General features: G+C 39.8%; 1 protein-coding gene across 1 annotated transcript in view; it reads right to left on the bottom strand.

Annotated features, from left to right (window-relative positions):
- TAFA1 (TAFA chemokine like family member 1) overlaps nt 1-20,522 on the bottom strand; it is a gene marked incomplete at both ends in the record, with an annotated part of 491,339 nt that overhangs the window by 93,427 nt on the left and 377,390 nt on the right. Inside the window, one exon of the mRNA XM_080818276.1 lies at nt 18,252-18,392. Within this exon, the coding sequence (XP_080674402.1) occupies nt 18,252-18,392 (141 nt within the window). The remainder of the gene's footprint in view (nt 1-18,251; nt 18,393-20,522) is intronic.

The following is a 20,522-nucleotide window of genomic DNA, read 5'->3' on the forward strand; positions in this document are numbered from 1 at the left end:
TAAACGTTGAGTACCCAGAATAATTCTACCTTTGATCAAAAGTTCTGGGTAAACGTCCTACTTACATGTTTTGCCTCCATTGGAATGTAGGAAGAGTCAGGGATGGAATATATTTCTGCTTAAGGTCTTTTTGTTTTCCTTAAAACGGAATAAAACATTCTCAGCATATAAACACAAGGAAAGGAGTAAGTAATGTCAAGTTCTTTAACATATTTTAAAAACAGTCATTTTGATGAGTTTTTATGAATGAATCTGTTTCTATACCATTTCTTATAAGTAGCAAAGAATATTTACACTGTGTTTTAACAAGTGTTGCTTGTAACAAGTGCATAACTAGAAGAGGGTACATTTACACAGAAGTACAGAAGCCAGGGATAGGCTAACCTTTCACAGAACATCCTCCTTTAATTGCTGCAAAAGCTAACTTAGTGTGAAGCATCCCAAGTTACCACAGCACACAGCACCAGCAATGCAACAGTAACACAACATACAAACTCTAGTTTATTTATTTTGGGTTGAGTAAATATTCAAAAGAGTTAGCTGTCAATTTAGTTTTGTTGATAGTGATTACCCCTTCTATGAAGTTAAAAACTGCCTGACTTCTGATTGCCCCCCACCAAGTACAAGGATGCATCTTTTCTCTGCTTTCACCATGCAGAAAAATTAAAGGAGTATAATACTTAAGTTGAATTTGTAGCATACAGAGGCCAAAAAATGTCCTGTTACGGGGCATCTGGGTGGCTCAGTTGGTTGGGTGACTGCCTTCGGCTCAGGTCATGATCCTGGAGTCCCGGGATCAAATCCTGCATTGGGCTCCCTGCTTGGCAGGGAGTCTGCTTCTCCCTCTGACCCTCCCCCTTCTCATGCTCTCTCACTCTCTCTCTCATTCTCTCTCTCTCTCAAATAAAGAAATAAAAAATCTTTGGGGGGGGGAGAATGTCCTGTTATGTATAAATTACACACACTCAAGTCTAATTCTGAAAGTTGCTCTGTTGGCTTTATTTCTTCTCCATAATAATGGTAGAAAGTCCCACAGATGATCCACCAGAGACGGGGGGGGGGGGGGTCTTTACTCTCTACGAATCTTCCTGACTCTTAGAACCAATATTTATCAAGAATAACTGTGTTAAGTGCTGTGCATGCCTTTCCTCAATTCATCCTCGTGATCACACCACGAAGTTGTCTCTGTGTAATGCCTGTTGTCAGGAATGTGGAAACTGAGGATTAGAATCACAGTAGAGCTGGGACTGGAACACAAATCTGTCTGACCCCACTGCCTGGGTACAAAACGCACACATTATCTGAGCATTTACTCCAGGCATTGTGTTGGGCAGTGTAGTAGAACCTGAATGAGACCTTCATGCACCATCTGTTGTATAGCAGTGAAGATAATATTGACCTGAAATTTAAAGTGGGAATTATGTTACAGATAGTGAAGAATAACAAGCACTGGTAGCATCCATCAGGAGGAATTACAGTAGTTACTGAAGGTCAGGTATGATAGAGCCTTCAGGCAATAAGAAAGAAAACCTTTCAGTAATCAAGGCAAAGGATGACCATGGCATGAGTCTGGTTCTTAGAAATGGGGACGGAAAAAAGGGAAAAGACTGGGGAGATGTTTAGGCAGTAGAATCAAGGAAGTCCGGTAGGATGGATATGGACCATGAGGAAGTGAGAAAAGGCAAACATGTTTCCCAAGAGGTTGGCTTGAATAAAGAATAGATGCATGTCTAGGTTCTTACAGGATGCTATAGTAAAATACCATAGATGGGGTAAACTTATAACCAGAAATTTATTTCTCACAGTTCCAGAGGCTGAAAGTCCAAGATTGGAATGCCAGCATGGTCATGTTCTGGGGACGGTCCTCTTCCAGGTTGTAGATGGTCAACTTGTATCCTTACATGGTAAAAGGAGTTGGGGGTCTCTCTGGGACCTCTTTTCTAAGGACACTAATCCCACTGTGAAGGCTCCACCTCATGACCTAATTACCTCCCCAAAGTCCCACCTCCTAATACCATCACCTTGGGGTTTATAATCTCAACATGTGAACTTTGGGGGGACATGAACATTAGGTCCACTGCCGTGCAGGTGCTCTTCACTGATGTGGAAGTCATCCTTGCATTACTAGGCTGATGGAAATGTGTGCTCCATTTTGAGCATACTGAATTGGGGTGTCTTTGAGAAATGCAAATGGTGACATCCAGTAATTTTCTGAACAAAGGGCCTGGAGTTTGGAAGAATGGATTAGGTTAGATAGCAACTATCTTAAGTTTCTGAAGCCATGAAAGTGAATGAATGAAGTCACCTAGAAAGTGTCTATAGCGAGAAGAGAAAAGCAGCTCTCCTATGAATGCCGAGAAAAGACCAAAATGAAAGCTAAGTCAGTCTACACCTCATGAACCTTATCTTTGACAGAATGCACACTCTCTGCTCCTTTCTGAAACTGAACATGTCTATTGAGATCTTTTCTCTCACTGATGCTTATGCGTACCAACAGGCACTTGGAAAATGATGTTTTCTCCTACTTGGACTAGGATTGGAAGAGGATGTCCTCAATATCTTCCCTTCTGAATGGAAAACAAGCACCACTTTCAGCTTGCCTCCTCTCTTCATGCTCCTCAGGAGACAGGCTTCTGTATCATTATCCGACATGCTTTTGTTTCTATGCACACATTTTTAGAAGCTCAAGAGCCTTGTTCTATGGTTGGAGATAATCAAATGAGGAAGAGGTATATAACTATTGGTATTTCAATCAAAACTGTAGGTCTGACTCAGGGTTTCTCAAAATCCAGATATACACTTATTAATGAAACTACAAATTTAATATTGTGTTCTTAAAATAATACTGAGTTTATTAAGGCTCATATAATTGAGGTCTCACAATAGGTCTGGAGATTGTATTACAGATTTGTGATTTCTATGAATTATCTCATTTGATATTCTCATCTCCTCTTTGACATTGCCCTTTTTTTCACCCCTGTTTAACGGATGAGGAAACCGCAGATCCAGGAGAATAATATGCTGAATGAAAGCTGACTCATCAGGGGCAAAGCCAGGGTTGAAATCCACATGTGCATGGGCTCCAATTGACATGATTCAGTCTTGCCACAGAAACATTCCTGCTGTATGTCTGGGAATGAATGCGATCTTAAAATCTTACATGGGTGCTGCTATCAGACTGTCCACAATTAAATCCTGGCTCTACCGTCTGGAAGTTGTGTGACCTTTGGCAAGCCCTTTCTTGCTCTGAGCCTTGATTTCCTCAGCAGTAAAATTGGGACAATAATAACAGTACCCATTTCATATTATGAAATGTGATGTGAAAATATTAATGTTCTTTGACACATCGTGCTCAACAACTTTCACTCTGTGTAGTTATAAGTCTAATTTTTCTACAAGGGTCATTAAGTAAAGAATTTTTATAGTGTACATGTGACTTTATTAACATTGTTTTTCAAAAGCATGTGCTTGAGTAGTTTGAAGGGAGCGGAACTGGGTAACATGAGAAATGACCATTTCTCCGTAACCACCTTCTTCACAAAGTAGACTCATTAATGCCTACATACCCATTTAAAATTTGCATGCTACCCGAGATTTCAGGAACAGGGTGGTCAGGCATCCTTTGGTAGAGGTATTTTAGAAACTTTTTTATTTTTGGGTTTTTTTGTTTTGTTTTGTTTTTGGCTACATAGAATAAAGCATTATCAGTTCATAAGGAAATGGAGTTGAAGAAGATACAAGTTAGTCAGGAAGAAAATAAACTGACACGAGCCTGTAGTTAGCCACCATGTTTAAATATATCCCCAGTTATAAACCCTTTGCCCTAATGCCCCTCCTGGTATAAGGAACCTACTGGCTAAAATGTTATATAACGTCAGACAATAGAATGGAAAGACAGTGACTGAACGTTTCTATCAGAAGCCGTTGTTTGCTTGATTTGGGGGTGGTTACGAGAGTTCTTTCAGCAATGTGAGTTGGTTGGCAACCGAGAGAGAGTGAGACATTCAGGTGACAGCAACACTGCGTGAGGAAGGCGGCAATATCAAAAAGACAATTCGATTTGCCTTGCTTTGCCATTGTCGAAGTGGGAGTATCAAGGTTTTGCAATCTGATGTCAGACACTACAGAAGGAGGTTTTTATCTCAGTAGAGGGCTCTCAAGGCTGTCTCCTCATGCACAAAATTCCAGGTTGGCGTTACCATCCAATTTCCCACAACAGATACCACATCACTGCCTTCTCTAAGAATTTGATGAGCACATCTCAGTTTTAAGAATTATATTAGGATAACATATAAACATGTTGAAACATTACATTGTATACATGAAACTAATGTAACACCGTGTGTCAACTATATGCAAATTAAGTGAAGAAGAACTATGTTAGGGACAGGAGATGCACAGCTCAATTATAGAACTACTGTTTAGCTCCCCCTGTCTTTTCTGCCTCCTCTCACATATGATCTTATTGCTCTTCGGGTTTCAGCCACAGTGACTATCTCTAAAGTTCTTGATCAAAACCCAAGGCTTTTGCCCATGCTGGCTCTCTGCCTGGAAAGCTCTTCACCTGGCTAGCTTGAGTTGTACCTCACATCTCCAAACTCCTGTCACTTTTTCACAGAAGTCTTGGCTTTCTGGCCTCCTTCGGATTCTTTGTGATAACAGCCTCTCCAAAGACTGAGTTATTTTCCTTCTGAACTTGCACTTTCTGCTTGGAACATGTTTGTGTATGATTAGATCGAGGCGTGTTCCCCTGACGGATTATAGGCAAGTGCTTTGTTCATCATTAGGTGACCAAGTGTTTGGCATAATTTCTAGGACGCAGTCAATGTTCTGAAACTAATTGTTGAATGAATGGGTGAGTCTTTCTATCACAGAAGATCACAAGTCAACAAAAGCATAGAGGACAGTATGGTAAGTTCTGGTAAATGTTTACAGGAGGCTTCAGGGATGTGGAGGAGGGTGTCTATTGGTTTTGAGTGTGGTGGTTTGAGGGAGGACTGGTGAAGTTGGTAGTTCAAGCTGGGTGACCAAGTCAGCATTGGGTAATACAGGGTATGGGTGCTGAGGGCACATTAATTAGGGTCAATATAGGAGTCCTGATTATGGCAGTAATGAAATTAGGGAATGGTGAGGGATTGAAAGATCTGATATGCATAGGATATGAGGATACTGGTGTATGTGCTGGAGGGACTGCTTAAGTAAAAACATAGCATGCCTGAATGGTGGTGTCATTCTCTGAGGAAGGGGATACTGAAGTGAGCTGGTACTCTGAACTTTGCTCCCCATGCTGCTTAGGTGATCTCCTACCTATCATTTCTAGCAGGTCCTCTTTTGGGGTCCCAGGTCTCCTGCTGCCATGTCTTGGAAGAAACTTCTTTAAGGCCTCACGTTCCTCCTTAATAAATTGGGGATAAGAATAGTAACTATCTTATAAGGCTGCTATTGGAGGAGTTACATAAAGTAATAGACATATTTCAGAAAGCAAATATTGCAATAAGGCAGGTCCAATAATTTTTAGTTTTCCAGTGCATATAAAAGTTATGTTTATATTATGCTGTAGTCTATTAAGTATGCAATAGCATTATGTCTAAAAAACAATGCATGTGCCTTAATTTAAAAATGCTTTATTGCTAAAAAATGCTAAGCATCTTTGGAGTTTTCAGTGAGTTGTAATCTTGTTGCTGGCAGAGGGTTTTGGCTCCAGGTTGATGCTTGCTGACTGCTCAGGGTGGTGGTGCTAAAGGTTAGGGTGGTTGTGGTGATTTCTCGAAATAAGATGACAAGAAATTTGCTGCACTGACTGACTCTTCCTTTCACAAGTGATGCTATGCTGTTCAATGACATTTTACCCATAGTAGAACTTCTTTCAAAATTAGAGTCAATTCTCTCAAACCCTGCCTCTAAGTTTATGTAATATTCTAAATCCTTTGGGTCACGTCAACAGTCTTCACAGCATCTTCACAAGGAGTAATTCCACCTCAAGAAGCTCATTTTTTAAGAAATAAATAAATAAATAAATAATTTATTTATTTAATTTGTTTGTTCCTCTGAAGAAGCAACTCCTCATCTGGTTCTAATGTTCTCATTAAATTTGAGCAGTTCAGTCCCACTTTCAGACTCTACTTCTAATTCTAGATTTCCAGTTATTTCTACCACATTTGCAATTACTTCCTTCACTTGAACCCTTCAAAGTCTTCCATGAGGGTTGGAATCAACTTCTTCCAAACTCCTGTTAATGTTGGTATTTTGACCTCCTCCCATGAGTCACACATGTTCTTAATGGCATTTTAAAGTGATAAATCATTTCCAGAAGGTTCTCAATTTACATTGCCCAGATCTATCAGAGGAATCACTATCTATGGCAGCCATAGCCATATATTTCTTAAATAAGACTGGAAAGTCAAAATTACTCCTTGACCCATGGGCTGCAGAATGGATGTTTGTGTTAGCAGGCACAAAACCAACATTAATCTCACTCTAGGCTGCCATCAGAGCTCAGATGATCAGGTGCATTACAGTGAGTAGCGTTTTCAAAAGAATCTTTTATTTATTATAGCAGTAGGTCTCAACAGTGGGCTTCAAATATTCAATAACTATGTGGTAAATAGATGTGCTGACATCGAGCATTGTTGTTCCATTTCTAGAGCAAAGGGAAAGTAGATTTAGCCTAATTTTTAAAGTTTTTTTAAGTTTTAATTCCAGTACAGTTAACATACAGTGTTATATTAATTTCAGGTGTACAATATAGTGACTCAACAGTTCTGTACGTTATGATAAGTGTATTCTTAATCTCCTTCACCTATCTCACCCGCATTTCACTCACCTCCCTTCTAGTAACCATCAGTTTGTTCTCTGTAATTCAGTCCATTTCTTATTTTTTCCCCTCTCTTTTGTTCCCCTCTTTGTCTTGTTTCTTAAAATTTCACATATGCGTGAAATCAGATGGTATCTGTCTCCCTCTGACTTATTTCACTTAGCATTAAACTCTCTAGCTCCATTCATATCATTGCAAATCGCAAGATTTTATTCTTTTTAATAGTGGGATAATATCCCATTATATATACTCATCATTTCTACCCACTCATCTATCAATAGACACTTGGACAGCTTCCATTATTTGGTTAGTGTAAATAATGCTGCAATAAACAGAGGGGTGCCTGTATGTTTTCGAACCACTGTTTTTGTATTTTGTATTGGGTAAATACCCAGTTGTGGAATTACTGGAGAGTAGGGAGACTGAGCATAATTGTTAAGGGCCCTAGGATTTTTGAAATGATAAATGAGTACTGGCTTCAATTTAAAGTCATCCACTGCATTAGCCTCTAACAAGACCATCGATCAGCCTGTCCTCTGAAGCATTAAAAGCAGGTGTTGAGTTCTCCTCTCAAGCTATGGTAGTCCTAGATAGCATGTTCCTTTAAGAGAAGGCTGTTTCATCTACGTTGGAAATCTGTTGTTTAATGTAGCTACCGTCATTCATTATCTTAGCCTGATCTTCTGGATAAGTTGCTATAGCTCCTACATCAGCACTGCTTACTTAACCTTGCATTTTTATGTTATGGAGATGGCTTCTTTCATTAAACTTCATGAACCAACCTCTGCAGGCTTCTAATTTTTCTTCTGGCTTCCCCACCCCTCTCAGCCTTTGTAGAAATGAATTTGTAGAAACGAATTAGGGCCTTGCTCTGGATTAGACTTTGACTTAAGGGAGTGTTGTGGCTGGTTTGATCTTCTATCCAGACCACTCACACTTTCTCCGAAACAGCAATATGGCTGTTTCCCTTTCTTACCATTCATGTGTTTGCTGGAGTCGCACGTTTAATTTCCTTTAAGAACTTTTCTTTTGCATTCACAACTTGGCTAACTATTTCATGCAAGAGGCCTAGCTTTCTTCTTATCTTGGCTTTTGACATGTCTTCCTCACTAAGCTTAATCATTTCTAGCTTCTGCTTTTTACTGAGAGATGTATGACTCTTACTTTTATTTGAACACTTTAGGGGTCGTTGTAGGGTTAGTTGGTCTAATTTCAATAGTGTTGTATTTTAAGGTATAGGGAGGTCCAAGAAGAGGGACAGAACTGGGGGAGTAGGTCTGTGGAGCAGTTAGAATATATACATCACTCCTTAAAGAGTGTTAATGAGAACAGGTGTATAGGCACATGAAGCAAAACTGGTGTATAGGCACCAAAGGAGATGCTGAATGATAACTTCTAAATCATCACATGCAGGCCATTCTAAATTTGAAGAAATGGGACCTCCCTTTGAATGAGTGGCTGGATAACCATGGAATCATTTTACCACCCTAAGTTATATTAGATGGCATGGAATGTGAGTCCATTGAATTTTCCATTGAATTCTTTAAATGATGCAGTAATGAGGGGCACCTGGCTGGGTCAGTCGGTAGACCATGCAACTCTCAATCCTGGGATCATGAATTTGAGCCCCACACTAAGATAAATAAATGACACAAAAATGAAATACCAATGATATCAAGGATTATAAAGATTTCATTTATTTTTTTGACAAACAGAGATCACAAGTAGGCAGAGAGGCAGGCAGAGAGAGAGGAGGAAGCAGGCTTCCAGCTGAGCAGACAGCCCGATGTGGGGCTCGATCCCAGGACCCTGAGGTCATGACCCGAGCTGAAGGCAGAGGCCTAACCCACTGAGCCACCCAGGTGCCCTGATATCAAGGATTATAAATGAAATAGGCAAGTTAGGGAAGGTGAACATGTTCCACCAATGTCTTAGCTCAGTTACAAATCTAGTCTTACGTAGTGGGTGCATGAAATTTCGTTTCTATGTCCACTCCACCCATTAGGGAGCCCAGGCCTCTCCTCTCAATTCCTGGAATTCATAAGCATCCTGGAGGTCACCTCTGCACCATGGAAGCCTAAGGAGGCCTTTGGATACTGGTGATTATGACTCCTGTTGAACAATCAGGCTGCAATATGCTAGCTGCTGTTTATGGATGGTCTTCCTGGGAAGGCAGCCAAAAAGATGCAAAGAGAGTGTGTTGAGCTATCATGTGTGGTACTCTCTTGGCTGGTGGTTGGATCGGTGAGTCTACAGATGGCGACACACGTTTCTGGTGGTAGTGGCACACAGCCTTTGCTCCAGTGGACCACATTTTTCCTACCAAAGTACTCCTTCCTTTCTCCCTCCCTGACCTGACTCATCATATTACTTTGGAAACAGGAATAAATGAACCCTTCCATTATATATCTGAATCTTAGAATGACTTTTGAACTTAAATACCAAATATTTGGGCCTCTATTCTCTGGCTAGTGGGTGATTCATGTTCCGTTGTTTGGGTTGGGGTAGGCCCTAAAAAATCCCAGTAGCTTGGGTGGATTGAGGAATAAATCATTAATTTTTCAAAATATTATTCATCTGCATAAAGTTCTACACAGGCTTCAGCAGGGGACATAAGTTTTACCATATCCTTAGATGAAGTTATCAGAACCTTCCGTAAAGAAATGTACCGATATCCTCAGCAGCTTCTAGTGCTGTTGCAGAAGGACAGGGCTATAGATTTTCCTAGAAGTGTGAAATAATTCACAAGGCTTGCTCGTTATTCATATGGACAGCGCATTAATAACATAGGACCCTGAAATGTTGCCTTATCTAGGCTGAAGCCCAACTAGAGGGATGAAGAGCTGACTCCTTAGATTTAGAACAACATTTTTCCCCCTTTCCAAAAAAAAAAATAATAATAAGAATTGATTAAAGGTGCTCTCATATCAGACAAGAACAGGTATTTGAAAACACCTAAGCTTTTTGGAAATAATGGGAAACCAATGGCTTTGGAGTTACTTTTGGGAAATTTTCTTTATGAATTTGGAATTTTGTGTAACCAAGTACATTCCAACTAGAAAAATGATAAGGATTTGGGGTGTGTTGTACCATGATTACACACACTCATACACACACACACACACACACTCACACACATGTGACATACACACCACTACAAATGTTTGTGTAGAGAATTTTGTACCTCCCAAGTAGCTACATTAATTGACATTAAAATGGGGCTTACTATGCTTACGTCCAAACACATGCACTAAATATACTTTCACATACAGTTTTCCCACAGAAGTGAGATCAAGATCCTTAGAAGATTTCTTAGATGATACCCAGACATATGAACCTGATCCTATTGAAGAAATGGAGGGCATTATGTATATAAGAATTATTGCTAAATAAAGTCACTGTGCACAGTTATAATGCATGTAGTTTGTATCATGTTCCACAAATATCCAGTCCCATTATAAAATTTCCTATTTATCTTCTTCCTCTTTGGTGAACCAAATAAAGAAAAGTGGCTAAGTAATTGAGTCTGTAAGCCATTTATCATTGAGTATGATTTATATGTAATTTTTCTCTCCTGCCTCCTTAATACTGGGTATTACCAAACTTTTTATCTCTGCCTATTTGATTGATGAAACATTACATTTCAGTTTTCAATTTACACTTCTTCAATTGAGTGATGATGGACCGTTTTTTTCCATGTTTACCAGCCATTTTCTTAGGCAAAACAAAACAAAACAAAACAGGTTCAGACCATTTTTTAAATTATATAACACCATTTTGATTTATCAGGTTGTCTACATGTGTATCACGCGTGTGCATGGATATTTTCTATAAGGACGCACAGAAATCTGGTGGCAGCGGTTGCTTCGACAATGAAGATGTGAGAGATTCAGTGGACAAGGGGAGGAGAAGAAATACTCTATTTTTCCTTTCTTGCTGTTTTTGTGTATGTACCTTTCGATTTATTTCAGGTTTATATATCAAAGAGTAATTTTTTCCAGAAAATTAATCTTTTTATTTAACTTGAGAATAGTAGGGAAATAACTCTGAGCCAGGAAGCAGGGATTTCCAGATCTTTAGGGATCAGGCAGGTCACATGAATGGGCCAGAGCCAGGTGTGTCATAGAAAGGGACGGGGCCTGTACATACTGGAGTATCCCATCCAAAGGCACACGGTCCATTTTTTTCACTACTCTGCCAACCTAAGGAACAGGTATGAAGGTACTTTCTGCCAGCGGGTTGTCAGTTGGCAACTACTGCTTTAAACTTAAAAAAAAAAAAATACATCCACTCTTAGTTTCAGAAGCATGGGAATATCTGAAGACTGAATTCCTGCTCTCTTTATTATGCAAAGGAACAAAACATAGAGACAGACCTTTTATGAGATGGTACAAAATGCTTTGTCACTTCTCCTACATCTTTCCTCTCATTCCTCCTGCTAATGCAGACTTGGATCCCTCACATACCTGGGCAGGATTAGGTGCCAAGGAAGGGAGCAAAAGAAAATTTGTATGTGATTCAGAAAGTATGCCTGAATGTGCCACTATTTTACTAATGATGCTCTAGTAGATCTTCTTCAATAACAGTAGAAACCCCCTTCAGAAATGCCTCCTGATGAAGTCAACTGAGCTCACTATCCCATCTATTAAACAAACTAGAGTCTGTCTTGAAAGAACAGGCAGGCATCGAACAGAGATCGTAATGAAGGGACCCCAGACTGCTGCTGTGTGGTGCATCCCTGACCCGCCAAGGCAATTCATTATCTTGGTATTTCACTGTGTGTGGACGACAGGTAACAAATGGTGAAACCAAAATAGGTCATCTTCCATGTCCTCTAAAATGTCTAATATTTGTGAATAAAAATAAGGGCTTAAGCTTTTTCATACAGTTTCTCTGGAAGGTCCCTATCTGATTTCCAAACTGCAGTTGAGCCTGATATGTCATGGAGATACTATAAATCATATTACTACCAAGACCTGTTGTGCAATGTTTGGTTAGCCAGTGTTAAGAAAAGACACTGAGCTATTGGCATAGGAATTATCAGCAGTCTCAAAAGACCTCAGATGCATTTCTGGAAACAAAAACAAAGACGTAGTCCATATAGTCTGTACCAGCCTGGCCTGAAGTCCATTTTATGGAACATTGGGTCTATAGGGCACAGTTAATTGTTGCAGAGAAAAAGGTTCTCTAGCCAAAGAAGTCTGGGACACAGTGGGTCCAAGTTCTTGTCTGCAGAACTTCTCAGAGCCTTTAATATGGTATCATATTTTGGATAGCTGAGAAGGGGCTATTACATGCAGTATTTCTTATATATATATATTTCATACCACTCTGTAGAACACTACTGTGGAATTTCAAATTTGCTTTAGTTCTCAGACTTCTTTATCACCATAGTGGTCTCTAGGGAATACGATGGTATGTGGGCAAGAAAATTTTATCATGGTATTTTCCAAAGGAGCAATCTCCAGAAGTAATTTTTATAGATATTAGGGTTCTGGATTCTCATATAATGCAACTTAAAAAAAAATTCAAAGTCTCAATCTACCAAATAAATCTTAATTGTTAAAATTAGTTATAAACTGTAAGAATGAATACAAACAATTGTTTGGGGAAAAAATGAACAAAGCCATTTTATAGGTAGATGTTTAACATTCCTCTTAAGCATTCATTGTCTCTTCTCTCTTTGATCACTCTTTTTCTCTGAACCCTCCTTTCCTTGTTCCTCTTTGTATGTCTTGTCTCACTGTCTGTCTTCTTCCCTATAAGTCTATCTGTTTCTCTGGGTCTGAGTCTCTGTATATCTTGCTTGCTCTTATCTTATAAGCTATGTATGATGAGTCGAGAGCAAAACATCTTCTTTTACAGTGGGGTTTTATCTTCACAGAAATAGGCAGGAGTATGAGGACTTTTTCTATTATGTTAACTGTACACTAATCCTAGTGACGAGAAAAAGGTAGGATTTCCATCGTTGTGAAAGGTAAAACGTTCTGTGAGGTAAGGTAGTCACTTCTGGCTGGTATCCACTATAAGAAGACAAGAACACCATGTTTGTAGCAGGCAGTCAGAGAAATGATCAGAATTCACACTGAATGAAAGGAAAGGTCTATGCACTTGTCATGTAAACTTTTCTTAATTAGAGTGATGCTCAAATCCACAGAAGATTAAAAGACCTTCTCTACAAACCAGTACTTATAAAGATGTTTCTCACATATTTGTCTAAGTCACAAATAGACATAAATTGCATGAGAATAAGAACCTAAATAGAGAAACCCGCACGAGAATTTCTCCATAAAACAGTCATTTTATTCCTCCATGCCTTAAACAGTTATGTTTCAGTCATTCTATATAACACAAACCATTGTCTATAAAAATGCTTCTACAGCGAATGGAACACTACATCAAAAACTAATGATGTACTGTCTGGTGACTTCCATAACATAATAAAAATTGTTTTAAAGACAGAAATAATTAAAAATGCTGTAGTATGAAAAAACGTTCTTCTAATTACTCAAAGGCCATGACCTCAGAAAGAGCAAGTAGTCAGTCCTCTCTGACACAGAAAGGGAAGGGGCAGGTATGGCCTGCAGGACCAGATGCTTCTGAGAGTGTGCACACAGTTGAACTTTCTCCCCCTTCTCACCCAGGGATTTTGGTCTCTTACACAAAAGGCTTTGGAATAGAATGTGTGTTTATGTCACAACCTCATCTGCTCATGCTTGGTATATAGGGCCCTGGAGTGAGATAGCCCAGACTGGATTTCTGGCTCTGCCATGATTGTCTGTGTGATTTTTGAGCAAGTCACAAAATTCCTATGCCTCAATTTTCTGACTGGCAAGATGGAATAACAGGAGACCCCTTTGGGAGTTGGGGTTAGAAATAAAGGAATGTACAGACATGAAGGACCTCAAAGAGGAGTACAGGACAGGCCTTCAAGAAATTTCTGGCCATCATTTTGATTACTGTTATCAAAGATAGTAAGGAAGGTGCCCTCCTTTTGCATTAGAGAATGATTGACAAAACATGAGAAAGTGTGAATCAGTGTCATGACCTAATATGCAGTCAGAATAGTGCTAGGCACACGTGCAAGGGTATAACACCTTTCAAAATATTTATAACTACCCATCACAACATTTAAGCTGTTGAGTGTTTTTCTTTGGTATTTTCACTTACTAGGCAATAGAAGATCATTTTTAAACTCAAAGCCCACTCTAAAAATTTCTCCCGATATCCTGTTTTCTATTTTTAAATACATTGCTAAGATTACACTGCAAAATTTATACCCCATTTTAAATCACCTGGTCTCTGATTTTGAATCTTAAAATAATAGAATATATGCTTATTTTAAAATCATAGCTGTTTCTCTGGTTTTGAAAATACTGTAGACGACAAGTGACTTGTAATTTCAGAGGCAAGTAAATAACAGCAATTGGAACACTTACATGGGAAATGCACTATGTACAACAGGATATTCAGGGCAACTATGGGTGTGTGGATTGTCAGCTGCTGTTGTGGAGAGAAACTGGTTTCTATCCATTTTTAGGCTTAGAAAGGGAAATGCACGAAACACTATAATGTGTCCAAGTGGAGGAGTTAGGTAGATAAATGGAAGAGTATCCGCTGCTAACGTAGCTATTAACAATAATGTTTTTGAAGAATATATTTTAAGCTGGGCAATGTTTGCTATATGTTAAATGAAACAAGCTGTTGATAAAACAGTACTATGACATCTTAGTTCAATTAAATCCCTGCCATGTGAGTTTCTTTTTCTTTTTATTTTTTTTAGAATTTTATTTTTTGAGCTTTTTTTCTTTTTTAAGATTTTATTTATTTACTTGACAGACGGAGATCACAAGTAGGCAGAGAGGCAGGCAGAGAGAGAGAGGAGGAAGCAGGCTCCCCGCGGAGCAGAGAGCCCAATGCGGGGCTTGATCCCAGGATCCCGGGATCACAACCTGAGTTGAAGACAGAAGCTTTAACCCACTGAGCCACTCAGGTGCCCCGTGGGTTTCTTTTTAATGACGGGTTAAGCCTAAATGGACATGCACATGTTTTCTTACAAAGTAATGATAATCTCTGAGCAATAATACCATGTGTGACTCTAATGTGTGGGTTATTTCTGTAGTTTTCAAAATTCCTATAAGAAATATGCATTCCTGAAGAAACTCACTAGCATTAATGATATCCAGGATAATTAGTTAGAAGCAGTTACAGGAGAAGATGGTGGCTAAAATGTCACTATGTTCAATTACAATGCAACAAAACTTTATAAAACGATGTGCCTTTCTAAGCATTACACACAAGTTGCTAGTAAGATAGGAAAGAGCCACCAACATTCAGCGAGTATTTAATGGGAACCAGACATTATGCAAAACACTGTACACATTCTTTAATCCTCACAAGTCGGAATAACTACCGTCTCCGTTTCATAGCCAAGGAACAAATTAAAAAGCATATGTGACTTGCCCAGGGTAATTCTATTAGTAACTGGTATGGCTGAGTTCTGCTCATGTCTGTCTAATTGCACAGTTCATGATCTTAATAACTACACTGGAATTATTAATTTATACCTACGCTTCATTTTTCATTTGCATGTAGAGATTTGGGCCATAAAAAAAAATTTGATCAAAGCAACACAGAGACTTTTCTCGCGCATGCCAATGGATTCAAGGATTTTAGAACAGCGGAATGCTATAGAAACTAAAAATCATCAGGTTGACACTATACTGTACTCCATAATTTATTGACTTTTGCTTGGAAGATAGGAACCAATAGCCCGCCTGCCTGAACCGACCACTCTAAAGGATTCAGAGTTTCCAAAGTCAAACAAGCTTGCTCTGAGAGACAGAATATTCCCATTATGTGGCTTAACTTCTCATAGAAACTTAGGGCCAGATGCCATTTCCCCCTCTGCCAGAATAAACAGTGTATTGCTCTTTGTGTCTCACATCCAAATCCTGAAGGCAATTCTATTTCTGGATCATTAGAGATAAAAATGAACTGGAGACAAAATGGGGATTCATAATCAACAGACTCGAGGCTTTCTTTGGCAGACAACTTGAGACACTATCATGGTTTTATAATGTTGGTGGGCTTCAAGGGCCAAGAGTTTCCTCCTGCAAGTGGAACAAAGTGGCATTTCTAGTCTAACTGCTCGCCTTTCCTGCATTGGAGGTGCCTTACCATGTTGACTGTGATTTGGAACAAAGAAACAACCATAAGAGCAAGTTTTCAACCTCAGCTCCATTGACCTTTGGGGCTGGGTAATACTTTGTTGTGGGTGCTGTCCTGTGCATTATAGGATGTTTAGTGGCATTGATGGCTTTTACCCACGAGGTGTGAATAATAACCCCCTAATTGCAAGAGATGTCTCCATCTCTTGTCTCCATATCCAAAAATATCTCCAGAGAGTGCCAAATGACCTCTGGAAATCCATTAATGGAGAATTTACTGATCATAGTATATTCCCAAATTTGGCTTTTTCACATCCTTTAGGAAAAAAAAAGAAAAAAAAGCTTGGTCTTACCATGGTACACAATGGGCAGCTGAACAAGCCCCACGTACAGCTCACTGATTATGGTTGATCGGTCAAAGGCTAACGTGCGACACAAGCCAGGCCAGTTACATTTGGTCCTTTTGGAGAACACATTTAAAACACAGGAAGCAAGGCAAATATATTCGAGCTGTATTGTGATGCTATGTAAGATCAGAGTTGGCATCATGGAGAAAAAAACTTCACACCAGCCCCTAAGTTATAGGGATTCAAAAGCTAAAATCTTGGAAGTGGGAACCAGTCCACACGGAGGAGAATGAGGGGAACAGAGATCAGAAATGATACGTCCCATGAACAAAGAAAATGAGATAGCGGATGCTAGAAGAATTTAAGAATTCCATGAGATTTTTGGTAACTGGACTCCCCAGGATTCTTCTGTTTTCTTAAAAAAAAAAACAAAAAAAAACCAAAAAAAAACTTTATTTGGTCTAGCTTGAGTATGTTTCTCTTTCTACTACCATATTTCATAATGAAAATATACAACACAAGCCAATCTAGAAAGTGTCCTGCTCTATCTGTTTCTAGAGGTAGAACAATGGGTCCTAAGCCAAGAGATTCAGGTTCTATTTGCTACTGTGTGACCCTGAGCAAGTGATTCATTTGAGTCCTGATTTTCTTACTAAAAACCAGACTCTTGATTTTCTTACTGAAGAATTTGAACATCATCTCATACTTGGCTCTAAAATTATGAAAGATAACAATGGGGAGAGATACTTGTGGTCTTTTTGAACCTTGGACTCACTATTAGCACACATAAAGTTGTTTTAAAGATGTGGTCAAGACTTGGTATTACGTCAGTTACTCTGGGCTTAAGAGTCAGTCAGTCTACAACTTCTCAGCCATGGGACCACTGGAACATTACATAACCCTTCTAAGCCTCAGTTTCTTCATGTTTAAAATGAGGGGGGAGGGAGTGTACCTGCCACAGTGATCCTTGTCTTCTGGCCTTCAAGCCCTTAGAGCTCACTCCCACACTGAATGGGGATGACTTAAATAACCAAGAGGATATTGTGGAAACAGTCAAGTGTTAACTTCCAAGGCTAGATTACAAAATAGAAGGTCACTATGGCTTCTCTATTATTCTCTTGGGTGAAACCAGTTGCCACACTGTGAGGACACTGTGCTCCTTTGGAGAGGTCCGCACAGCAAGGAATTGAGTCCACCTGCCAAAAGCCGTGTGAGAATGAACCATCTTGAAACCATCCTCCAGCACCAGTCAAACCTTCCGATCTTGACTGCAATTGTGGGAGAGACCCAGAGCCAGATACAATCAGCTAAGTGGAATTCCTGACCTACCACACCTGTGAGAGAATGTTTGCTGCTTCAAGCCACTACGTCACTGGGAGTCATTTGTTACACAGCAATAGGTAACTGTTCTAGGATTGTTGGGAGGAGTAAATAAAATAATGCATGAGAAGTGTTTAGGACAATGTTTGGCAGATGGTGAACATTCAGAGCACCTCTATTTGCTTATGAATGCACGTGAGGCACCCAGAGCAGTGTCTGGCATAGAGTAAGTGCTCATTAAATACGCAAAGAATAAATGTTAGCTATTGTTATCTTTATTACCGTCATCACCATCATCATTATATAAAACCTCAATCCAAAATCACTTCCCAAATGAGCTGGACCCTCCAATTTCTTGACTTGACAAATTATTTTACCTTAATCTTCTCTACAAAACATTAAAATAAGCTATGAGAAAGCCACCAAGCCAGAGAAACAAGAATTCTAACTATGCAGAGTACTGTCCTTTGTACAACCTTCCAGAGTTTTGACTGCACCTTGTTCATTAACCTGAACCATACGTGAGTGAAAAATATATATATAACAGACAGTGAACACCTAGATAAACACCTTAAGAGAGATATAAAACCAGCTACTTACCATCGACACAGGAAGGTCTGTTTCTTGTCGTGCCAGCCACTTTTCCAGGTAGACAGGAACACTTGACTGTTTGTGACCGCTCCTCAATGCGATTCTTATTACAACATCTGTGCGCGGCGATCACTTCACATGTCCCTCCTTCTGGCAAGACAGAAAGAACAGGGACATTGATTAGAAATAATTCAGTGGCCATTAAGACCTGTGGGGGAATGTGTGGAGGGGCTGGGGAAAGTGAGAGAAAATACCTGAAGAGTTTCCATGAAACATAACGATGGTGGGACTCTCTCCCATCTACTCTCAACAACATCTATTTACGCATGTCTACAAAACTCTACACTCGGTACGCACAGTCCTGGAGAAGACAAATATCCCAGCACTATCCTTCAAATGCAACAAAGAGCTTCAATGGATAGCCCTTAAGAGGCAATGATTATAGGCTATAGGTACCGAGAAGTGGTAAAAGAATGCATGCCTGGAGCTAACACAAAATAAAGAGTCTACCTGATTTAAATGCATTATACTTTGGGAGCTCACTCCTGTGTTATCTTTCCATTTAGAATCCTCTGAGCTCCCTCCCACTAATGACAAGCAACTGACACGCCAGTGATACAGAACCCGTGATGGCAGGAAGACTCCCTTCCTACTGCCTGCCTGCTCTCCAGGGGGTCGAATAAAAAACCTAGGTGGGGAGTCATTTCCCAAATCCAGATCTCATCTGAAAATGATAGAAGGAATTGCTGGAGAAAATAGGTATGTGCTTTAAATGGCATCTCAAATTACAGAGCTAGGCATATGGCTTCACTTAATTGTTACAGGTCAGCCATGCATTCAACATTTATTGGCAACCTAATGGATGTCACTCTCCACTAGGTTCTTAACAGGTGCACAGCTGGGTCTGCCTGAAGGTTGGTGAGCATTCAGGTGGTGCTTGCCAGCCTATAGGACAGTTCTTCAGGGACACAAAAGATACCCCTAAGTGACCAGAAACCAAGAATTAACTTTTCCAATATCAAGTTTTATGTTCCAGAAGAATGTACTTTATTTGACAAGAATGGACTCTGAACATGTAGGATTCCATTGGCATAAATTTCAGTAAGCATTTGTCAAGCAACCACTATATACAAGTTGCTGTGTTATAAATTGTTGGGGATATGTGTTCAGCCCATATATGGTGGGCCCTTAGGAAACCCTGGAGAAAAAGAGAGGAGGGAAAGAAGAGAGGAGACAGGAAAGACTTAAGGTCCAGCTTCATCCTATCCTAAGAATAGGATTCTCAAGGCAGGGGTAGGAATGGGTTGATTTTGGTAGTCACCCGCCCCACCAGTGATACTTGGAAAAGTCTGGAGACATTTTTAATTGCCATTACTGGTGGAGGGTAGGTGCTACTGGCCTCTAGCAGGGGAAGGACATGGATGCTTCCCACCTTCCCACAGGACACAGGGAAGGTCTCACAACAAAAAACTATCTTGTTGAGAATGTCATCAGTGCCCAGGCTGAGAAATCCTGGTATAATAGGAAAGAAATGCAAGAATCTGCTTCAAGACAGACTAATTCTGCCTCTCCTCAATGGGAGGAGAGAGTATGGGCTTTTAAGCCAGTCACTTTTAGTCTGAATCTCAGCTCTGCTACTTACTGAGTGCTTTGCTTTCCTCATCTGTGAAATGGGAATAACCTCACAGGGTTGCATGAGTATAAACCAACATAACACATGCATAGGGGTTAACATTGAGCCTAATACAAGGTAGAGTCCATATGTGCTACCGATGATAATATCTGGCCACGATGATGTAATTCCTTGGAAAAGTCACCCCCTTTCTGCCTCAGTAATTCTGCAAATATGGTTTCTCCTAGAATACTCCCTCCAACCTTCCATCCTTCCATCCCCTACCCACAACCCAAATGCACTCACTACCACTTCTTTGAACTCAATGCAAAGGTCAGTTCTGCCAAGAACGTCTCCTCACTTTTACCACTGCTTGTTTTCTTGCCACTCTACACATTTTCTCATACAAGTGTATCCACAGATCTGCAACCACAGGCAAACCGAAAGCTTGGTCAGGGTCAAGGTTTGCCTTATTGTCAACAACTGCTGTAGGTACACTATAACTGTTGTCTGAATGAATGAAGAAATAAGTGCATTAGCTTAAAATTAACACTAAAGGCAAGTACCAAGTTCTACGGACATAGGCCAAAGGGGATACCCATTTGTTTTCGAAGAATTCAAAAGGTTTCTTAAGTTTCAAGTTGAAAGGTTGAACTTCAACAGGCCAT

This window comes from Martes martes (assembly GCF_963455335.1).
Source record: "Martes martes genome assembly, chromosome: 1".
Classification (NCBI taxonomy): domain Eukaryota; kingdom Metazoa; phylum Chordata; class Mammalia; order Carnivora; family Mustelidae; genus Martes; species Martes martes.